This window comes from Neopsephotus bourkii, unplaced genomic scaffold, assembly GCF_033783945.1.
Source record: "Neopsephotus bourkii isolate Nb327-2 ecotype Australia unplaced genomic scaffold, CSIRO-AGI_Nbou_v1 NB_1154, whole genome shotgun sequence".
In the NCBI taxonomy this organism is placed as follows: domain Eukaryota; kingdom Metazoa; phylum Chordata; class Aves; order Psittaciformes; family Psittacidae; genus Neopsephotus; species Neopsephotus bourkii.
This window is the reverse complement of record NW_026901640.1, coordinates 1,267,462-1,289,711: the sequence shown is the minus strand read 5'-3', so window position 1 is coordinate 1,289,711 and position 22,250 is coordinate 1,267,462. Positions and strand designations below refer to the sequence as shown.

General features: G+C 59.1%; 1 protein-coding gene across 3 annotated transcripts; it reads left to right on the top strand.

Moving 5' to 3' along the window:
• The first annotated feature begins 1,622 nt into the window (after window positions 1–1,622).
• CUEDC1 (CUE domain containing 1) lies at window positions 1,623–19,839 on the top strand. Of its 3 annotated transcripts, XM_061363347.1 has the most exons (11): window positions 3,067–3,661; window positions 12,587–13,027; window positions 13,562–13,677; window positions 14,304–14,430; window positions 15,572–15,758; window positions 16,374–16,457; window positions 17,526–17,615; window positions 18,359–18,452; window positions 18,627–18,685; window positions 19,018–19,088; window positions 19,243–19,839. In XM_061363347.1, exons 2-10 carry the CDS (start codon window positions 12,731–12,733, stop codon window positions 19,083–19,085), a joined length of 1,122 nt encoding a protein of 373 aa, XP_061219331.1. In that variant the 5' UTR covers window positions 3,067–3,661; window positions 12,587–12,730; the 3' UTR covers window positions 19,086–19,088; window positions 19,243–19,839. The 3 variants fall into 3 exon arrangements, with proteins under 3 accessions (XP_061219329.1, XP_061219331.1, XP_061219330.1); XM_061363345.1 differs by lacking the exons at window positions 3,067–3,661; window positions 17,526–17,615; window positions 18,359–18,452; ... (1 more) ...; window positions 19,018–19,088; window positions 19,243–19,839 and adding an exon at window positions 1,623–1,772 and having other exon boundaries at window positions 16,374–16,657; XM_061363346.1 differs by lacking the exons at window positions 3,067–3,661; window positions 17,526–17,615; window positions 18,359–18,452; ... (1 more) ...; window positions 19,018–19,088; window positions 19,243–19,839 and adding an exon at window positions 8,541–8,983 and having other exon boundaries at window positions 16,374–16,658.
• The last annotated feature ends 2,411 nt before the right edge of the window (window positions 19,840–22,250 follow it).

Here is a 22,250-nt window from a genome sequence, read left to right as displayed (position 1 = left end):
AGGGCTGGGAGAAGCCGAGCCAGGAGCTCAGGCCTCATCCCAGGCTCAGAGCCTCGGCAGCGGAGCGCTCCCTCGTGCCTTGTGTCTCCCTGAAGCCCAAGTAAAGACTGCTGGGAAAGGTGGGATTATGGTTTGCAAAATTAATAGGGTTTTTTTTGGGGGGGGTTGTTCTTCAGGTTTTTGGGGTTAAATTGAATTATTTTTGTTAAAGTCCTGGGGTTTTCTTTAAGGAAACCTGAACACTTTTTGACAGATACTTGTAAAGCATTTCAACGTGGGCATCTGGAATTACTGCTTGTGGCAGGGCCCAGACCTTGGCTTTCCTCACAGGGCATTTCCAGTGGCTACCTCCAAACCCGACCCAAGGAGTAAGAAAACAAGGGGTGTTTTGAGAGCGAGTGGAACCTTTTGTTTTCCAGGGAAGGCAGAGAGATTCCATTCACCTTTTGGCTTGTGCTCCCCAGCTGTCAAGACAAACCCATTTGTGTTCTGTGTTTTCTGTGCCAGGTTTGTTTTGCAGGGAATTACTGATTCCGTTGGAACTGCTTGAATTAAAGTCACTGTTGAAATTCCTTATAGTTGTGTATTTCTGTTCCCATTTCTTCTTTACTTCCTAGTGCCATTAGCACCTAAGGGCCATACCAAAGGACAGTAAAGAAACTTGACCAAATCACCCGTTCCCCCCACCCCCAATGAAGCCTGGATCAGGAAAAGAGATCATTGCAGTCAACAGATCTCGCTGTGACACGGCAGAGATGCTCATCTGCGTTAACTTTGGGATGAACGCACTGAAAGCCCAAGGTTTGCTTCTGATGTTCTCACTGTTATTGATGTCTTGTGTTCCTTGTCAAAGCCTTACAGATCGCCAGCCAGGCTCGGGATCGCTTCGCTGCCAGGCATGGATGACGCGGGGGTAAACCTCGGCATGGAGCCTGTCCTGCGGGAGCTTTGGACCATCCCAAGCGTGTGCTCGGGGCCGTCCTTCCGAGCTGGGTACCCGGAGCTGCGGTGTCCCGAAGGGGCTGGAGGTGGGGAGGGAAGCGGAGGCCCTGACCCGCTGCCGTGTGCGGTCCCCGCAGAACGGGAAGCGTTCGCCCTGTGTAAATCGGCTCCTGTGATTTGTAAGAGGAGCTCGTTCGCCGGCCTGGGCTGTGCTGCGGGATGGCTGCAAGCTGTCAGGCGCTGCAGACCGGAGGCGGCTGCTTTCTGTCTGTGGTCGAAGTGATGCTCTGTTAGAATCCGCCTCCCGTGTTCAGCCCTTGGGGCAGGAGTGCGGCACCCTCCGCATCGGGATGGGGGTCCAAGATCCAGGAGCCGGGAACAGAGCGGCTCCCCTCGGGGTGCCGGGGGTGCCTCACTTCCCAGGGGAAGGAAGCCTGGGAGCAGCACGGGGATTGATGGGACCCCCCCAGGGACCGAGCATCCCCGCGGGGGCTGAGGCCACCTTGCGGTCCCGGCCCCCCCGACACCGAAGCGTGCGGACATGGGGGTAAACCCCAGCCCGGGGGGGGTCACCGGGCCCCGCCCGCCCCCCTCCCGTCCCCGCTGCATTTCGGCCCGGCCGCCGCTAGGCCCCGCTCCCAGCGCCCCCCCCCCCGCCCCGGGCCTGCCCGGCCCCGGCCCCGGCCCCGCCGCGCCGCCCCCAGCTGCCGGGCACGGCCGCCCCCGCCCGCCCGCAGCCGCGCACGTCTCGTCCCGGCTCCCTTCCATGGTTCCCGGCGTGACCGGTGCCTGCCGCCGCCCACAGCCCCGCAGCGCGGCGCCCACCGCCGGTAAGGGGGGGCCGGGCCGGGGCTCTTTGTGCGCCGGGGCTGAGCCGGGCAGGGCTGGGGCGGGCGGGCGGGCGGCCTGTGCGGGCCGCGGCCCGGAGCTTCGCTGGGCTGGGCTGGGCTGGGCTGAGCCCGGGCCCCGGCGCTGAGCGCGGCCGAGCGCGGGGCTGCGAGCCCCGGCGGGGGGAGCGGGGGGTGCGGCCGGACCGGCCTCCAGCGGGGCCCGCGGCCCGGAGCGGCGCCTGTTGCGGCTGCAGCCCCGCGGCCTGGCCCCGGAGCAGCCGCTCGGCCCGGAGAGAGGCCCCGCTGGCCGCGGGCACCGGCGGGGTGGGAGCCGGGAGAGGGGGCTGCGGGTGCGCAGGGTGCGGGGTCCCGGTCCGTGCGTGGGGCCGGGGCCGGGATGGGGCCGCCGGCCGTGGGGCAGCCGCGGTGTGACCCGTGCGGGGCGCGGGGTGTGCAGGCAGGGCCGCGGGTCGGTGGTTTCCTGCTGCAGGACGGCGGCCGCTCCTCCGCCCTGTGCCGTGGTGATGCTGCCCGGTGAGCTCCGCAGCCCGGGCTGGGTTCGGTGTCAGCTCCGGGGCTCGGGGTTCGCTGTGGATCCCGTAAGGATGGAGCGCACTGTCCCAGCAGGCTGCTCCCGGCACCGCTGAAACTGACACGGGTTGCAGTGGAATTGACACCGATGGAGAAGGGTCGGAGAGCCGGTGGGAGCCCCTCAGGGCAGTGCCTGTGGGAGCCCCTGCTCAAGGCAGTGCTCCCCATGCAGTCTCCCCGGGTGGGATGCCAAGGCTCCTTTCTATGACTTTTTAAACAGTGGAGTCTCACCTCCTCCTCACACCTCCTCCTGCTGCTGCCTCTGACAGCAAACATGGGGGATGGATATCCGTGCGGGAATGGGTATCCATGTGGGAATGGGTATCTGTGCGGGAATGGGTATCCGTGCGGGAATGCCTCCATCCCGGGATGACCTGCGAGGGCTTTGCTGGGGGAAGCTGTGGCTCTCCGCGCCTCCTCATCCTCCTCCTCCTTCATCTCTACCGGCGCATTGCTGCATCTGCTCCGCCGTGATTTTCCTGCACGTGGGAAGTGTGGAAGTGCCTGAATGGAGCAGCGAGACCCCAGGGGAGCCCTGCCCCTGTGGGAAGGGAGAGCGCTGGTGCTGGTGCTGGGGTAGAGGCTGTTGGTGGTGCTCATGGCAGAGCAGAGCCAGCCCATCACCAGCTCGCTGGGCCTTTCTCATTGCTCTCTGTTACCATGCACGGGGCCTTGCCTTCCCTGCCGCGTTTGACCACTGCTGCAGTGAGGATGTGCCTGGTGCCAGCAGAGCCGTACGCACCGATCCACGGGTGTCTGCAGCCCATTCCTGGTGCTGGAACAGCTGATTGCCAAAAGCACTTCAAACACACATCAAAGGTGCTCATCCTCTTCCCAGCCCGAAGTGCCCAGGAAAGTTTTGGCTTTTTTATTGAAAACCAGCTTTTCTTTAAGACAAAATGGAACAAAACAGTGTCTGACCCATGCACCAGCGCCCAGCCTTGTCCCTGACCACATCCATTGCATGGCTGAGCCAGCTTTGCCCATGGCAATTCCCCTTCACCCCAGGCTGATGGGAGCAAGCAGGGCTTCCCAGCACGATAGCGAGTGCTTGGTTCGTATCTGCCTCCACAAGCACCCTCTGGGAGGGAGCAGATAACAGGGATGCTGCGTGCTGTGGGCTTGGGAGCTGCTGGCAGAGGAGCTGCAGGTCATTCGTGTCCAGTGGCTGTGCCATGAGGGTGAAATCCCAGGGTGGGACCCGCAGGGAGGAGGTTGCTGCCATAGCATCACAGGGTGCTTGTGGTCAGAGCCGGGAAGCTCTGGGGCAGCGTGAGTGAATGATGATGGTGATAATTGTAAGCTATAAAGACAGGAAAGGGCTTGAAGCACGGAGCTCTTAGTGATGGGTTCCTCTGCTGTGCCGTGGCCGGCGTGGCAGCATCTCCATCACCATGGCCAGGGTGTGTGTGGAGAGATGCCGGCTGGAGCCTCGCCTCTCATTGATGGCGCTGGGACCAGGGATTCCCCACAGGGAATGAGAAGAGGTGGAACATCTGGGTCCGGCTCTTGCACCACTTCCGATGGGCACGGAGTGGTTCCCACCTCCAGGTGACAGTGGTCCAGATCCATGAAGCAGCCCCATTGCATCCCCACCACTGCTCCAGCAGTGCCGCTGCACTGGGGTCCCCCCTCGTGTGCACCCTGATGCTGGGGAGGGGGGAACACAAAGGCTGCAGTGCCCCATCCGCCTGCCTTTGATGTGTGTGAGTGGCAGGGCCATTGTGGCCCCTTTGTGCGTCCCTCGGTTCTCGGGGTGCGCACCAAACCTGCCATGGAAACGGGAGGAAATGCAAATCCCAGCGCTTGGGAAGCTGTCCTTGTGCCACCGATGGGGAAGGTGTCATTGGGGCACCCAGAGCTGCTTTTGGGGTGCCCCAGGGTCTTGGCAGCGGGAGGAGCGGCGGTGACTCAGAGGTGACAATGTGACATTGATGGTTCTTTCCATCCTCGCCGTTGCCCGGTGACAAAGAAACAAACAAGTGCCTTAAACCCCCAGCTCGGAGCCCTGCAGGAACCGTCCCCTCCTGCCAGGGCTGTGCGTGTCAGGGCTCTGGCATGGCCCCAGCGCTGGTGCTGCTGCCTCCATGTGGGTTGTTTTGGGGTGATAGTGAGCAGGGGGAAGGCAGGCTGCCAGCTCGCTGCCACAGCACACCGTGATGGGAAGGGAGATAAAATCCACCCACGGAAAAGGGCAAACGCTTCAGGTCTTCATTGCCAGATGGCTTTTATCAGCGATGGATGCTCTGGCCCTTCCTTGGGTTCCCAGAGGAGTGTGTGTGGGGATAATGGGGCTGAAGGGGATGGAGCGGAAGGGAGGATGCTGATCAGGGCAATTCCCTGCCCCGGGAGGAAGCAGTAAAGTTTCCTTTCCTGTCTGCTGGAGGAGCCGTAGCCAGGAGCTGGGAATAAGAGGCTGGCATGTGGAGGGCATCATCCGCAGCAATAATCCATGTAGGGAAGGGCAGATCCTTTATCCACCAATCTGAGCCCAATCTAGGGCTATACTTAACACCGAGTGTTTGTTGATGGCTCAAGCTGCAGCCCTTGGATCACTTCCTACCAGGGGCTGAAGTGATGCGGGATGTGCATCCCTCTTGGCCGTGCTTTCTCCCAACCCAGCCTGCTTTTATCGCTGGGAAGTGATTCCTGACTCATGGAAGTGCTGTTTCTTCCTTGTGCCTGGCAGCTCATTGATCCCTGCCCTTGCTGGCTTCCCCAGGGAAGGCACACACAGCCTTGCACACAGAATTGTTGCTTATAGAATCCTCAGAGCTCCCTGGCAATGGCCACGGTCAGGCCAGTGCAGAACAGCTGGGAAAGGATGGAGATGGGGTTGTATGAGGGTTAGTTATTAACTGGTAATTATTAAACAAGAGCACAAAAGTGAGGTGGGAACAGAAATGAGGTGGGATGTTGAAGAAGAATGCGCCCCACTTGCTGTGTCCAGCGGGTGAAGGGGGAGTGAGCAGAGCTCTGGGTTTCCCTCCTGTTGAAGGCTGTGCTGGTGCGGGACCAGACTGCTGCTGAGCTTGAAAGGAGACCAAGAGCTTGTCCGAGCCCTGTCTGGCTCCACATCCAGGTTAGCATCCTGTATCATTACTGTGTGGAGTGTGCTGAGCCCTGATGGAGCAGAGGGAATGCAGCAAACTCGTGTTTCAGCTTTCGAGGGCTTGCTTCTCCCCTGGAAGCTGAGGATGGAGGAGCCTGTTCTTGTGGAGGGCCTGATGTATTGCTGTTAACTGTCCTTGGTGAGGTGTAGCGCCTCGAGCGGGTTCTCCTCTCCTGAGCAGCATCACCCGCTGGGAGGGAGGACAAAGGACCCATGCAATTACAGGGTGATGCTGTGTCCCGGGACAGCGAGGGGACGGCAGCGTCCCATCCTCAGCACGGCTCCTTGGCGTGTGGCTTGCGTCAGCCGTTGGCTTAGTGACTCAGAGGGAAAAGAGCTTCTCCATTCCCAGCTTAATGAATCCCTTTCTTCCGTGGTTCTTGGGCTCGGTTTGCAGCGATCCCGACTTGGAAGTGAGGTGCTGAGGCACCGTGGGATGCGCGGGGCTGCGGCTCCTGCCTTCGGGGTGGCAGCAGCATCCTGGATGCTGAGGGTGGGTGACTGTAAAGCGGGCATCAGGCAGGAGCCCTTTCGCCTTTCCACTGCCTTTATGCCCTGTGTCACTGCTGTGCCATGGAGCAAGCGGCTGGGGAGGAGGGAGAAGCAAGTGGTCCTGCTTGGGAGGGCAGGCTGGGAATGGACAGCTTCAGACCCCTGCAGCTCTTCCACACTCCTGCCTGCTCATCGCAGTCTCCCCATCGCTGCATCAACCTCATTTCCCCCCCGTGCTGCCCTCATCCTCTCTCCCTGGGGACACCAGGAGCTGCAGATGTGGTGATGGAGGTGCAGGACCTTCCCATGCTGAGTTTCACCATGCACATGGCATGGAACCCTCCTCCTCCTCTTCCTCCTTGGCTGTGGTTTAGTGCCCCGAGGGAGGCCAGCAGTGTTCACCTTTCGATCTCTTCACCAGCCCCTAATGGCCAGGGCCCTGTCCTGCTGAATAATTCATTGTCAGCCACAGTTTTGTGGCTAATTTTGTTTCCATAGGAACCCGTGTGGTCCATGGAGCCTTGGGTGAATCGATATGGGGTTTTTTGCCTTCACACATTAAGCAGTGTCCCTTAACCCCAGTGGCAGGAGATGCTGGTGGTCGGGTAGCACTTGGTGCCTGCATTGGTGTTGATTTGTGCTGCCTGTCCAGATCCTACAGGGATGCTCTGCACCACCATGGCTAATCCCAGTCCATTCCACTCCATTCCCAGGCTCTTTCCCTGTTTTTCCCTTCCCATCCTTTAATTTCTTTGACCCTTAACCTAAAATGGCAAATGAGCATTCGTGAATCAGCTGCTCCAGTTACCAGGGGCCTGCCTTTGCTTTCGCTCACTCCCTGATAGGTGCTCACTGACCAAATCCAGCCCCAAACTGCCTGGGGGTGACTCCTCCTGCCGTGGTTCCAGCCTGGGGAGAGCCGCACACCTTTATCCCTGCAGGAACCTGGGTTTGCTTCCATTCCCTGCTGCTTCCTGGAGCTTTGTGCCGAGCTGGAGCACAAAGGGAGAAGGGCTAAGCGGTTAGAGATGGGCTGGTGTGACATATGGTGTGAGGGCTTTGCATGATGGCTGCGGGGATGTGGGTGCGCAAGGCTTCAGATAAACTGAGGCAGAGGGATGATGGGCACAGGGCATTCCTATGGGATGGAGGCAGCACCGGTACCCGGACCGCGCTGCTGTCACCTCTTCACACCAGGCAGCGCTTGCTCCTCACTGTTCCAAACAAGCTCTGAGCTGCTTTTGTAGCTGGGACCTGTGTGTTTGATGTCAGCACTGAAAGCCCGAGGACGAAAGGCCGCTGATGTTCAACCACCTCGTGGAATAATCTCCTATCAGCCTCTGCTTTCGGCAGCCTCTTGCATCTAACTCCTGACACGTTGATACAAGATCGAGTGGAGCAGGGATGCAGCTAAAGCGCACAAAGGGATGCTGGGTGACTTTAATCACTCACACTTGCTTGACCTATTTTTTTCTTAATCCCTTCCTGGAAACCTTATTTCATGTTTGAATTCCCTCAACTATTTTAGGAATGTCGTCCTACCAAGATCAAATTACCTTCAATGGAACCAGCGCAAGGCAGCCTCGCAAGGCAGGCGACGTCTGGATTAAGATCTAGTGCTCCCTCATTAATCCAGGCTCCGGCTGGGGGGGGGGGCTGTAATTCCAGCATGGAAAATGGGGTGAAAGCCGGGGATTAGCGCGACACAACGCTATAGGGCAGGGGGTGGCATCGCCAGGGGGATGGATGATGGCATCGATGGCTGCGGCTGGGTGAGCAGAGGATACCCCAGGCAGCAGCAGCACCACTTCTCTTTAACATGGTTATTGTGGCTCTCACAGTGCGGGGCTGGCTACAGGCTCCCTGCTGAAGCCATCAGTGCCTGGACCAGGAGGGCTTCATGGCTCTCCCTTGTCCTCTGGTCCTAAACACTGCTCTGGGAGCCAAGAGGGGGATTCCATTCTGCAGAGGTACGTGCTGCACAGGCTCTCAAGCAGGGCTGCCTTCTGCTCTGCCCCTTGATTGCTTTTTACTTTGTAAAGGGCTTAAACGCAGCCGCTGTAATGCGTGATGGGACAGGTATTAAAGGGGATCCTCGGGTGCTTATGTTTCCATGAAAAAAGGATTTGCTCGCAAGCAGTGTTCCCAGGAGGTGAGCACACTCATCCCAGTGCGAGGCGGGCAGAAAGGGGGATGTGGGGGCACTGTAAGGCCCCATCCCGCACATCCTCAGCGTGTGCTGTGCCTTCCACTTTGCTGGTGGACACTGTTGTGATTTCTGTTCCCATTATTTACTTTCCATCACAGTTTCAATCCAATTATAGGCACACCTGCAGCCGCCCAGCATTCCCGTTCCTGGATTGAGCAATCCCTGGCTGCAGGCAGAGCTCGCCCGATCCGCTCTGTCCAAAGCTGTCCCTGGTGTTGAGTCTTCCCCCCACGGCAGACCTTGTCTCTGGATATCCCTGTGCATGGAAATTCCTCCTGTGCTTTCATAGGATCGAGTCCCTGCAGGCCTGGGCTTGCAGCCGCCAAGCCCTGGGTGAGTGCTGGGTTGTTGGGAGCAAGCATTCCATGGAGTCTCCCCCAGTCCTGGCTGTGAGCAGGGGCTCCCAGCTCCAGTGTGTTTGCAGGGATGATCTACAGACAGCGTGGCAAGAGCAGGGGACAAGGGGCCGGTTCAGCGGCGCTTGAGCGATCCCATCTGGTGCCTGGGCTGCAGCAGGCGCTGGGGAAAGGAATATTCTCGTTTGCACTTGGTGCCAAGGCTCTTCCCTGGCGATCCGGTGCTTTTCCAGCTGCTGGCTGCTCCCATCCGGCTGCGCTCCTCCCGGAGCTGAGCAACTGCTCTTCCCAGCATGACGTGACCAAGCCCTGGGATTATCCAGCTGCTCCTCTGCGCCATTCCGGATGGATGATGCCGAGCTCAGGCCGCCTGCTCCGTGCTTGCTCCCAGCTGGAGCTGACCTCAAGCCTTTCAGGCCATCCCTTGATGTGGAAAGCCCGTCTCTGTGAGGTACCGAACGCCCCGCTCACAGGGATGGGAGGAAAGCGGGATGCAGGACGCGCTCCCGCAGGCTGTGCACATCCCATCAGCTCCCTGATGAGCTTCATTAAGGGTTCCTCAGTCACTGAGGTCTTGTTCTTGGCTCTGGCTCAGGCGAGGGTGGATGGGGATTGTGCAAGTCCTTAACAGAGCAGAGCTGTGGTGCACTCATGGGCTGGCAGGGCTGAGCCTCCTCCTGAAGAGCAGCTTTCATTTGGTCCTGTTTAATGTTTCCTAAGCGGTGAGCTGAAGGCAGGAGCTGGACCCAAAGGCGAAAGCAACCCTAGATGTGTGCACAAGAGCATCTTGTGCCGTCCTGGTGGCAAAAACTACCTGGGCTTTTTCTGCTTGGATAAAAGCCTGTGTGGACACGGCAACCTTCCTGCAGGCTGGATGCTGCAGCAGCACCGTGGCTCTGTGCCTGCCCCCAGCCTGGAGCCGGGATGTCACCGCGTGGCACAGGTCAGCACCGGGACAACCGCAGCCACTTCATGTGGAGGTGGCTCATCCAGAGCTGTCACCGTGTCCCCAGGGCCAAGCAGTGCCCTCACCCTGTGAGGTCTTACCCAGGGCTCATAGGGGGCACAGGGGCAGCGCCAGCCCCATCAGTGCCCTTGCTCCCACGTCGCTGCTCCCCATGACCCTCGGGATGGGGACACATGCACTCAGAGCTTGCAAAGCCTTTAAGCTCCTCCTGGGATGGGCGCAGCAGAAGGGTGAAGGATTACGCATGTGCCCGGGTCTGGATGAATGAATAACAGCATTCAGGGTCCTCTCTGCATGACAGCAGAACAAGGACTTATTTAACTCGATTAGGAGCCAGCTAAAGGAGGCATCTCAGCCTCATCCTGCAAACGGGGGCAGGAGGTGAAGGGAAGCCCGTGCCCTGTGCTCCAGCCCGGGCTGGCAGGCACACACCAGCTTTGTGCTTTCCTTTTTGGGAAATCCAAAGGATTTTGCTTCTCCTGGCATCTTCCCAGCCCTTCACAGCAATAAGGGCCAGAAACGAGCCCAGCCCCTTCCCCATGCTGGTGCCTGGGGTCCTGTTGGCCTCCCCGCTGCTCACCTGGAGGTGCTGATGCAGACAAGCAGGAGTTGGGGAAGATCCTGCACATACAACTATTTGGTTATCTTTTAAACTAACTCCTGCTGATGGAGGGCTTGATTCACTCTGGGTTTTAGCTCATGCCAGTGTAATGGTTTGCGTTTCTCTGCATTAGCAGTTGGACTTTAACAAATGGGTTCAGAAGCCTGAATTTGGAGTGTTTCATTGCTGTCACCTCTGCCTGCAGCAGCGTTTGCCCATGGGGCAAGTGGAACCACCCTGGTCTGCACCTCGGTTTTGCCCAGCAAGCCCTTCACAGCAGCCTCTGGATCCCTCGGGGTTGTTTGAAGGCAGATGCTCAGCAGAGCTTATTTGGCACAGGAATCTGTTGTCCTCTCCCCAATTCAGTTCTTCCTCTGGCCAGAAGCTTTCCATGGGTGTGATGCTCGGTCAGGCACGGGCTGTGAGCGGTGCCGTGCTCATGGCACGCTGTGGCAGTGTCTGCATCAGGAGGAGCCGGTCCCTCTCCAGCGGGGCAGGGGGCTGCAGGGGATTGCCAGTGGCCTTCATCCTGGTTACAGGGAAGACCTTGAATATCCTTATATCTAATGGAGTTAACTATTTGACTCAACTGCTGGGAGCCAAAGACCCCCCCCAACCACTTTACTTTGTAGATCTTGGGATTTTTAAGTAGATCTGGGTTTTTTCCTGATTTTGGGGCTGATTTTCCTATCTGGGCTACCATGGCTAACGCTTCTCTGCAGGAGCTCCCACACTCGGATCATGCACGTGTTTGCAGTGTATCCTGTATAAGCTGTTTTCCCCTGGATGCCCAGGCTCTTTCCCCATCCCTTTGGAGCAGCCAGATGTTTTAAGGAGTGTGTGTACCCTGTGCATGTGTTAGAACTCGGTTGAAGACGTGACTAAAGCAGCAGCCATGCAATATTGTAGTTAAAGGATGGCACCAGAGGTGTGAACAATGCGGGCTCTTTGCTGGCAATGACTCGTGGTGGCAGAGGAGGAACACAGAGGAGAGGCTGTGTTTTATTAATGGACTCCAGCACATTTATTTGTCCTCGGTGAATGGAGCCGGGCAGGGCTGTCGGGATTGTTCCTGCTCCGAGCCTGGCTCCCAAAAGCAGGGATCCTGGGATCTGCGGGGATGGAGACAATCCCCAGGGAGCAATCTGTTCAATGCATTTGGTTCGAGAGCAGGGAGCGAGCTGGGGGCTTCTGGAGCTCTTTGGAAACATCCCCTCATGCAGAGCAATGGTTTTCCCAGTTCTTCCATGCACCCTGTGCTGTGGGATGGGTGAATGCCACAGCGAAGTGGCACTGGCATCATACGTGGCCGTGGGGCCGGGTCTGGGCTGGTGCTGCATGGGGCTGCTGTTCAGGCCCCTCACAGATGCAGGTGCATCCATGATCACAAAACTGCAGGGAAGGAGAGCGGAGCGTGCCCATGAAGCAGGAATCATCCCCCAGCCTCTGGGGATTCCTCTGGGGATGGGAATGGGAACGGGGATGAACCAGCAGCACGGAAGTGAACCTTCTCCAAGGTTTTTCCATGGTTTTCAAGTGTGTTTTGCTCTCGGCAGCCTCTGGAAGCCCCTTGGAGCAGGTTGGGATGGCTGAGGCTGGGTGAGCACTGGGGATACGGCTGTCACCTATGGCCAGGGGCAGGGGAGGGCCTGGGTGCCCTTCAGAGATGACTGCTCCCCTAATGGCTTCGAATGTGAGTATTTCACTAAGAAATGTGCTTGGCACCTTCTTCTGGATGAAATTCCATGTTGGGGACAGTTACCTTGAACTCCCTGCCTGCAGCTTAGGGAAAAGCCTTTGGAAATGATATTATGGATCAAAACTGTTCCTGTTTCAACAGTGGCGTTAATCCAGAGCTGAGTTTGGCCCCGCATTTCCAAACGAGAAGCAGTAGCTGTATAATCTGTTTATGGTTTTAAAGGGAATGTTAATCTTGGATTGGATGGCTTTTCCCAAGGGTCAGTTTGCTGCAGAGTGGTTTAGCCCCTGCTCTGAAACCCTCTTGAGCTCACTCCTTTTGTTTTAAGGAGAGATTTCAGTGCATTTCTAAATACCTGTCAGCACCTGGAAATGTTCTACCTGGGGCAGTAGTACCATGGCAGGGGCAGTAACACCATTCTTCATACCTTGCAATTCGTTTGCACAGCACCATGCACGGTGGCTGTACAGCATCCAGGTGCCAGTGTGCTGGTCCTGCCGCACGGATGGGATGGTCCTACAAGGATGTGGTTGGATGGGTCATAGAATCCCAGCCTGGTTTGGGTTGCAAGGGAGCTTAAAGCTCATCCAGCCCCAACCCCTGCCACAGGCATGGACCCCTTCCACTGGAGCAGCTTGCTCCAAGCCCCTGTGTCCAACCTGGCCTTGAGCACTGCCAGGGATGGGGCAGCCACAGCTTCTCTGTGCAATGGAACTGAATCAGAGGTCTCTATGGACACGGGGATGTGCTGCACCCCACGGGTGACCCTCTCCTCTGTCCCCCGCAGGTGGGAGGATGCTGCAGCGCGCCGGGGGCTGACGCACGGAGCCGCCGGCCTCGGGACCCCGCTGCCCGCCCCATGGTCCCCACCGGCTGCCGGGGCCGTGCCCCGTGACCCGTGCCCCCCAGCGCCCCGTGCCCGTGCCCCACCATGACGAGCCTCTTCCGCCGCAGCAGCAGCAGCAACGGCAGCGCCCGCGGCAGCGGCTCCTCCGCGCAGGAGCTCAACAACAGCCGGCCCGCCAGGCAGGTCCGGCGCCTGGAGTTCAACCAGGCCATGGAGGACTTCAAGACCATGTTCCCCAGCATGGACTACGACATCATCGAGTGCGTCCTGAGAGCCAACAACGGCGCCGTGGATGCCACCATCGACCAGCTCCTGCAGATGAACCTGGATGGCAGCGGGGGCGATGACAGCTCGGACTCGGAGGACAGCATCCCCCCCGAGGTAACCCATGCCGGTGGTCCCCAACGCGTGGCTATGGGGGGGTGTCGGGTCCTGGCTCCATCATGAGCCTTGTTTCTGCCTGGACATGGTGCTGCTCAGCTGGTACAGGCAGGCAGAGGTTTGGGTTTCCAGTTCAGCTGGTCTGGAATGTGCAGCCTGAGTGGTTTTGTCTTGGATGGTGCTTGAGGCTCAAACCAAACCACTGTCCTCCCTCCTCCACCAAAACCCAACAGAGACCCTTCTGCTGCACTCAGGTGGCAGTCAGTTGTGAACCCAGGAACAGGCTCAATAGGATCATGGAATGGTTAGGGTTGGAAAGGACCTTAAGATCATCTAGTTCCAACCCACCCTAAATGTGATGCCTTGTCCCTTGAGACCAGCGCCTCCAAACGCCACCAAAAGCCCCCTGATGCAGGGGGACCAGTGCCAGGAGGTTGCCCCATCCTCTCTGCAGTGGCTTTGCTGCCATGCATTGAGTCCAGCCCAATAGGGAGCATTCCCCCTGCTCACCCTCACCCCATCCTCTCCCTGCAGATCCTGGAGCGGACCCTGGAGCCGGACAGCTCAGACGAGGAGCCCCCTCCTGTCTACTCCCCCCCTGCCTACGAGAGCCAGGTGCACCCCCGTGCACCTCCCACCCCCCCACCCAGGTGAGCCCCCAGCCCCATGCTGTGGCTGCACTGGGTCTCCTGCACCCTGTGTTGGTGCTGGGGGGGGATGGCTTGCTGTGTGTGAGCTCCCCAGCAAGGGGGATGTGGCAGCACTCTGTTAGGGTCGGGTGGGACAAAGCCAAAGGAGATGAATGAAGCTCACAGCTGGTGAGAAGATCCCCACGAGGCCCTAAGAAGTGAACAGCTGAGGGGCCTGGAAGCTGCTCCAGCAGCGTGTGGAATGGCAAAAATCAGCCCCTGGGGTGGGGAGCCCTTGTCTCTGCTCAGAAACACCAGGTGCCGGCAGCCGGGGCCCTGCACATCGGGCTCTTGGCACTGGAGACCTTGGTGCGGTGCTGGGGCTCCACAGGGATGGGGTTTGGGCAGGAGAAGGGAATCCAGGCTGGGGAGAGATGGAGCGAGGCTGGAAGAGCAGCTCCCACAGATCCCAGCCTCGCTAGGAAAGCCGCCTGCTCTCCAGCGCTGATGCTGTTGCTGTGGGATGGGAGCTGTGCTCTGTTGGCTCCCAGCACCGCTGCTGGAGCCGGGCAGGGAGCTGCTGTGGGCCTGTGCCCTCTGCTGAGGGTTTCCCCTTGCCAAAGGCACTGTCTGTGCTGGTCCCACAGGACGGATGTGCCAGCCCCCGGCAGCACCCCAGTGTCCGGGCACTACAGGAACTGGAACCCCCCTCTCCTGGGCAACCTCCCTGAGGATTTCCTCCGCATCCTGCCCCAGCAGGCAGCTGGCACCCAGGTGAGGCTTCCTGCCCCTTCCAGCCCATGGGGTGCATGGAGCACCAAACCCGGTCCTCAGCCGCGCGGAGCTGCAGTGCCAGCGCTCTGAAACCACCTGGGTATGGATTAAACTGGAAGTCTTGGCGCGCATCTTCTTGTTCAAGGCAACACTGAAGTGAGCAGAGGGTTTGCCCTTGGGAAGTCAGAATCCCCATGTGCTTTGTGGTGGGTTTAGAGCCACAAGGCTTGGGGATGTGGGTGCTTTTCTGCCCACAGCGGGCAGCACCCAGCTCCGCTCCAGGCACATCACATCCCCACGGCGTCCCTTGGCCCCTTTGCAAGTGGGGTCAGGACCTTCCTGCCACAGCAAGGGACTTGTGGGGCTGCAGGCCTCCTGCCTACCCCATGCATCAGCCCCTCCCTCCCTTCTTGCCTCCAAAGGCAGCCTGCCACGTTTCCATAAATGATTGCCCTGCAAGTTGAGCTTCACGGGCTATATTACCTTTCTGGGAATAGGAACGTGCCGGTTCGCTTGGGCTCAGGGGGAGGAGAGCAGCAGCTGCCCTTTTCTTTCCCCAGTAATTGTGTGCTTTTGCTTTTTCTGGCTCTCTGAGAGCAGCCACAAATCAGATCAATAGTGCAGGTGAGGAGGAGGTTGCAGCTGGGGAGTGCAGCTCTGCTGCTCCCGCGGTGTGACTGCCCTGGGAGCTGGGGGAGAGCACGAGGTGCTTCCCATGGGGATGTCTGTCAGGGGGAAATTGCACTCTCTGCTTGTGAGATAGGGGGAAGTAGAAGCAGAGGTAGTGGCTGAGAGCCTTCCTGCTCACCTCCACACCAGGTTTGGTCTTGGCTTCACCCCGTGGTTGTAAGCCCTAAACCTTTGCAGGTCTGTGCTCTGCAATGGAGGCACCAGTTCTGTGCTGGTCTCAGAGCGAGAGCTCCCTGTTCCCATATGGGATGCCCGGCTCTCTCCTTCTTTGTCCCCTTTGCAGCAGCACCATCCCGAGTGCAGCGCAGCCAGGGGGATGATGCCTTGAGATGCGGGGTACAGGAGGATGCAAAAGGCCAAGCTGAGCTTGCGGCCCTGCAGGGACCCTCCTGCACCCAGCAGTGCAGGGACCGAGCCCATTGCCCAACCCGTGCCCCGTTTGCCTCTGCAGGGCTCCCCCGGCTGCCGGCAGCCCCTGCCCCGGGGGCTGGCCCCAGCGCGGGGCCAGGGCTCGCTGGAGCAGGAGCGGCGCTGGAAGCAGTACCTGGAGGACGAGCGGATCGCGCTCTTCCTGCAGAACGAGGAGTTCATGAAGGAGCTCCAGAGGAACCGGGATTTCCTGCTCGCCTTGGAGAGAGGTGGGAAGGGGTTGGTGCCCAAGCAGAGCCAGCGCAGGATGGGGCTTGGTGGTGGTGGCCTGCTCCTGGTGCGCAGCTGCCGGCCGTGAGGCTCTCCTCTGCCTGCCCACTTCTGCGGCAAAGCCTGGCAAAATCACTGAACCTGGAATGGTTTGGGTTGGAAGGGGCCTTAAAGCTCCTCCAGTCCCAGCACCTTCCACTGGAGCAGCTTGCTCCAAGCCCCTGTGTCCAACCTGGCCTTGAGCACTGCCAGGGATGGGGCAGCCACAGCTTCTCTGGGCACCCTGTGCCAGCGCCTCAGCACCCTCACAGGGAAGAGCTTCTGCCTAAGAGCTCAGCTCAGTCTCTGTCAGCTTGAAGCTATTCCCCCCTTGTATCCCTATGTGCTCTTGTAATGATCCATAGCAAGGAGCTTTGGAAATGCCCTCCAAGCCCAGCCTGGCCCTTGTGCCCTCCCCATCTGCTGCTGAGCAAAGAGCTGCCCTTGCCTTCCCTGGCACTGCTGCCAGCCTGGCCCTCCACAGCCATGGAGGAGAGGGGAGAGGGGATCCATCCGAGCTGCGTGCGCTGCCTCGGGGCTCTGACCGAGCGGGCTCTGGGCTTTCTGTTTTCCAGATCGATTGAAATATGAGTCCAAAAAGTCCAGGTCATCCAGTGCTGCTGCCAGCAACGACTTCAGCTGCTCCTCTGTGCTACCAGGTAACCTCCAAGTTGGGTTTGAGCATCACCTCTCAGCAGCGGGACACCCCACAGCTCCTGTGTTCCCAGCCCTCTGCCCTCCAAAGTGGCTGTGGGGAGGGAAACTGGCTGAGCCCTCCCTTCTGTCATCCCCCTGCATGGGAGAGGAGCTGATGGGTGATGGCTGATGCTGCCCTCCCTATGTGGAAGTGCTCCTGTACCCTGCTGCTCTCCATTCCTGCATCCTGCTTCTGTCCATTCCTGCATCCTGCTGCTCTCCATTCCTGCATCCTGCTTCTGTCTATTCCTGCATCCTACTGCTCTCTATTCCTGCATCCTGCTGCTCTCCGTTCCTGCATTTTGCTTCTGCCACCCACCCCCCACCCACCCCCTCCATTCCTGCATCCTGCTCTGTCCATCCTGCATCCTGCTGCCCCATCCTGCATCCTGCCATCTGCACCTGCCTCCATCCCCTGCTCTTCCATCTGCATCCTGCTGCTCTCCATTCCTGCATTTTGCTTCTGTCCATTCCTGCATCCTGCTTCTGTCCATTCCTGCATCCTGCTGCTCTCCATTCCTGCATCCTGCTTCTGTCCATTCCTGCATCCTGCTGCTCTCCATTCCTGCATCCTGCTTCTGTCCATTCCTGCATCCTGCTGCTCTCCATTCCTGCATCCTGCTTCTGTCCATTTCTGCATCCTGCTGCTCTCCATTCCTGTGGTGGGAGCTGGGATCCAGTTCCCAGGGGTGTCAGAGCCCTCTCTGGTCAAAGCCAGAGTGGGGGATTGTGCCTGGGAGGTGTAATGAGTGTTCCTGGCTAATCCTGGTTAACCTCAGTGAGTGGAGCAGTCATCCAGAGTCACCGTTAGAGCTGGTGTCCATCGATGGCCCTCTCCATGTGGCATTGCTCAGGGGTACCCGGACCTGTGCTCTTGGGTTACAACCCCCAAGGGTCCCCTTCCAGAGCCATCCGTGGTGTGCCAGTGCCCTCACCCTGCCTGCTCTCGCTCGGCCCCGCTCGTGGCAGGGCTGGAATTGGGTCATGGCAGTGATCCCTGCGGATGCTCCTGGCTGATGGTTGCCTTGCAGGTGACGCAGCCCCCTCTGCGCCCAGCGAGGCCGGCGGTGCCGTGTCTGACGATGCCTTATTCAGAGACAAGCTGAAACACATGGGAAAATGTGAGTGGGGTCTGGGGGCTGGCAGCGGGATCCTGCCAGGGATGGAGGGGAGGTGGGAATGGGGCAGCAGGAGAAGAGGGGTGATCACCCGAGCTCCCTGCTCTGTGCATCCCCCACTTGGGACTGCATTTTACAGCCCTAGGCTGGTGCATCCTCATCCTTGGGTGCTCCCCTCCTGGCCCTCACCAGTGGCAGGGAGCTCCCGTGCTGCACAGCAAGGCTGGGTGCGGGCACAGATGGGAGATGGAGGCGTGGGTCTTGATGCCCCAGTTCTCCCCTTTCCATCTGCCTCTGGTGTGGGTTATGGCATGAGTTGAGGATGCTGGGCGAGGTTCGTGTGGATCCTATAAGAGCAAGCCAAGGGGTTGCTTAACTCTTCCAGTACTTTCCTCTTAGCAAGTCACAGCCCCCTTCTCCCATCACAAAACAGCCTGAGGTCTTTGGGCAGCTTGTGTGAGCCTGCTGAGACACTGGGGTGTGTGGGTCAGTTGTGGGTGGGGAAGGTCATGAAAAGCCCAGTGAGAGGGTAAAAACATCATCCCCCCTCAGCCAGGGACCAATGTGTCCCTGTTGGGCATAGGACCCGGCTCTCCGAGCCTGGCAGTACCAGGGGAGACCTGGAGCATCACCATAGGGATGCAGGCTGCTCTCACACCGCTGGCCATGGCCATGTCCTGCCCATCACCCGTGGCAGCTCTGGGCAGGGTTTGGGGTGAGAGCCTCACGTGCCTGCTTCCCCCCAGCCACGCGCAAGAAGCTCTTTGAACTCGCCAGAGCCTTCTCCGAGAAGACAAAGATGAGGAAGTCCAAGAGAAAACACTTGTTGAAGCATCAGGTGTATCCTGCAGGGGAACGGGAGCTGGGGGCGGGCGTGTGGGGCTGTTGGAGTGCCCCCACCTGGCTGTTGATGGGGACTCCCTATGGCTGTGGTGCACCCGGAGCCTCTGGCTGGCTCCCATGGCAGCTGTGGTACCCTGGGCATGTCCTGGTTTTCCTTAGCAGAGGGCACAGGATGGGGACAGCGGCTTCCACGGCAAATCTTCTCGATGACGTCGAGGGACATTCATGCGGTAAGCAATGGCAGATGTGGCACGTCTGTGCTGCCCCACAGGAGATTCCCATCAGGAGCATGGCCGCCGGTGCTACGGGCTCATCCCTGGTCCCATGTGGCTCTCCTGGGGTTGAGTTACAGACCTGGCAAATCCGCCCCTGTGGGTTAAAACCTTCTCCCAGTGTTCCCAGTCATGTGCTGGCTGTCCCAGTGTCCCAGTCACTGGGAATTGTCTGGGTGAGGAAGTCCAGGTCCCTCACTGCTGGAGCTGGGACCGTAGCGTGGTGAGCGGTGTCCTGGCATGGAACCAGTTGTGGCTCCCGACAGCCCCGTCCTGATTCTTCCTTTCAGATGAAGACTTCCAAGTGCGGAGGCAGCCGCTCCGGGAGGAGGAGGAGATGCTGAAGGAAGGGCAGTAAATGGTGAGAGGCACCTGGGGATGAGCATGTGACCGGTCCCATCCATCCATCCATCCATCAGTCCTGGCTGCTCTGGGTTGGGACCAGAGAGTGTCCACACAGGGACAATGCAGCTAAGGCTGAGCATCTCCATCCCTCCCCTTCTCCTCCGCTGCAGGTCCCAGCGCTGGGGTTTAGTGCTGGCACGGAACGTGCCCAAAGCTTCACGAGAAGGTGGCTGGAAAAGGAACACAAGACACCCAACAAATCCCGCAGAGTTTTGGCTGCTCCCCCTCTGCTGCTCTTCTCCTCGGAAGTGCAAAGCGCTGAGGCTCCGTTTTCTTCCCCGGCGTTTGAAAACAACTTCTATGTAGCAAATCAGCCAAAAAGGAATCAAAATGAGGGTCAAAGCAGGTCGGGAGCTGCTGTGAGGAGCCGGCGGAGCTCGGGCTTGGGAGGAGCAGCGCGAGCGGCGGTGCAGGAGGAATGGGATCAGTTGTACTGAGGAGGATGCGTTCCGTGTGGGATCTGCTTGGCCGGAGCACTCCTGACCATATCTCTGTAGTGATCTGGTGGGACTTTACTCTGCGCACACAGGGAGAAACCAACCCAGAGCATGGGAGAGGGAGAACCTACAGCCGGTGTCTGTTCTTGCTAGGAGATGCGGACCAGGTGATAGTCAGGTGATACATAAATCGCTTCTAAAAGGAAAGGCCTTCTTTTCCTAGGTGTTTTACTTGGAATTAAACCTTTGCCTTCGGCATTGCTAAAACTGCCTTGAAGTTACAGACACTTTGTGCCGGTGGGGCAGCACCGAGGGCTGGACTTGGCACCGGTGCCACCCTCGCTGCCGAAGCCGGACACATCCCATCGGGAGCATCCTGCTGGTGGTGATCCCGGCTGCGGGGCAGGGCACCCATGGCCCCGGGGATGCCCCTGCCGTAGGTAAGGCGCAGAGCCCAAGCTGAGGCCGGTGGGGTTTGGGCACGGAGGGTTTGCAAAGGGCTTGTGAGCGCCGCTGGGTTTGGGGCTGGCCCAGTGGCGGGAGCATCCTTCCCTGTGCCCATCCCAGGCTGTGGGGCTGGCAGGCGGTGCCTGAATCACTGCAGCTTTCGGGGATGCTGTCAGGCTAAAAATAATGATGTAAACGAATTCCTTCCCTGTGTAAGTCATGAGTGAGGAGCGTGAAGGCAGGAATCGCTCCCGCCAGCACATTTCCTTCTCCTTTATGGGCAGAATCTGTTGAGTGCTGAAGGCAGGAGGGGGCTCTAGACGTGCCTGCTTCGCTTCCTGGCTCCTGCAAAGCAGCACAACTGTTGCGAGACGGGAGCTGCGAAGGTGGCAGACGCAGGCACCCGGCCCTCCACCACACATGAAACTGTTTTCCCTGCCTCTCCGCAGGGTTTGGTAACAAGAGTCCACATTGCAGGCGCCGGCTCCCAACAGGATCCTTTTAACCCCCCCCTCCCCCCCCCCAGCCCACACGCCTTTGAAGTGGGCGCCAAGATTCCATTCCCTGTGAGCTGATGCACTGGGAGCAGTGGGGATGCGGGTGCTTCACCCTCTCCCTGGTCCCTGGAGCCAAGCCCAGGGTGCGCAGGGTGAGGGCAGGATGCTCTGGGACGAAGCATCGCAGGATGCCCGCGAGCTTTGGGTTCCCTAAAAGCAAAGCAGCCCAAGTAGCACCCTGCTGAGCCCAACCCAGCGTCGGTGCCTGCTCCTTTTCCTTGGAAGGAAGCACTGAGGAGCATCCCTTGAGTCACGGCGGCCTGGCCAGCAGGTTAGAGCCGTCCCAAGCCACGCTGGCCTTGCCCTGACGTGCGCAGGCTCCAGTGCTGGAACTGCACCGTGTCTGGAGGGGCATGGCCCTGCCTGGCTCTGTCTGCAAGGGGCTGAGTGTGAAGCTGGGAACAGAAGGTTCTTGAGCCCCTGGGTGGGACTTTGTTCCCATCCTGACACTGATGGATGCAGAGGAGGGGCTCCTGCCCTCCCCTCCGCCGCCTCTGGGGTCTATAGGAGGCTGCTGTTGCTCCCTCCCGATCCCAAGCAGCTTTTCTGCATATTTGGAAGAAAATCAAGCTTGGAACCAGCTCCATTTGTCCGTGTTCCAGCGCCTCTCAGCTACCGAGGGCTTTACTCCCAGCGCGGTTTCTATCAAGGCAGGAAGCACCAACAGGCTCTGCTGGGAAGGGAATCCCGCTTTTCCCAGACCAGGAGGTTGTTGTGCGGGGAGGAAAGCGCCCGTATCCCGGTGATTCCAGCATCCCGGGGTGATTCCAGCGCTGCCGAGCCCATGGGGTTTGCTGTGCTCCCCATCCTGGGTGCAGGACGGGTGCTGTGGCTGCGGGGGATCGCGGTGAGCTCTGGCGCTGGGCAGAGCCATGTTTCACATCACGTCACATCACAGGTCAGTGGTGCTGGGCCCGAACCCTGGCTGTAACCACAGCGAGTGCCTGGTGCTGAACCCTCTCCTGGGTCCGGGGTCAGGGGATGTGTTGTAGCTTTGGAACCCTGCTGCAGTTTGGTGACGGAGAGGAGCCCTGAGGCTGCCTCTGGGGCTGAGCACGTCCCCAGTGTGCATCCTCTGCTCCCTGCGATGGTACCCAGGACCTGGAGCCTAGGGAGAGGAAGGGCAGTTTGAGGAGCTGGAGCGTGGGGATGGGATGGGGTGGGTGCAGACCCCGTGGTTGAGCTCCATCTACCCTGCCAGCAAAGGTTTTGTGTCCGTAGATCCATAGGTTGGGGTTGGAAGGGACCTTAAAGCTCATCCTAATTCCCTGCCATGGGCAGAGACGCCTTCCATTGGAGCAGGTTGCTCCAAACCTCATCCAACCCAGCCTTGCATTGAGTGCGCCCTGTGCCAGCACCAACCCCTGCACCTCACAGGGGCTCGGGGATGTCTTTGCTAACACGCTCTAACAACTCACCCACCCTCCGGTCCCCAAGGCAAAGCCTCTCTGAATGATGTCACTCCATTTGTAGCCATTGCAACGCATCGGAGAGGCACAAAGCATCACTGGGATGGGGGGTGAAGAGGGATTGGGTTTGTGTCCTTTACGCAGGAAATAATCAGGTCTAACGGGTAGAAAGGCCACTAAAACCGGCTCGGAAGCCAGAATGTGTTTCTGACATAAAGGTGGTCAATCCTCGGTGATGTTTGTATTACTTCTATACAAAAAGGGTTAA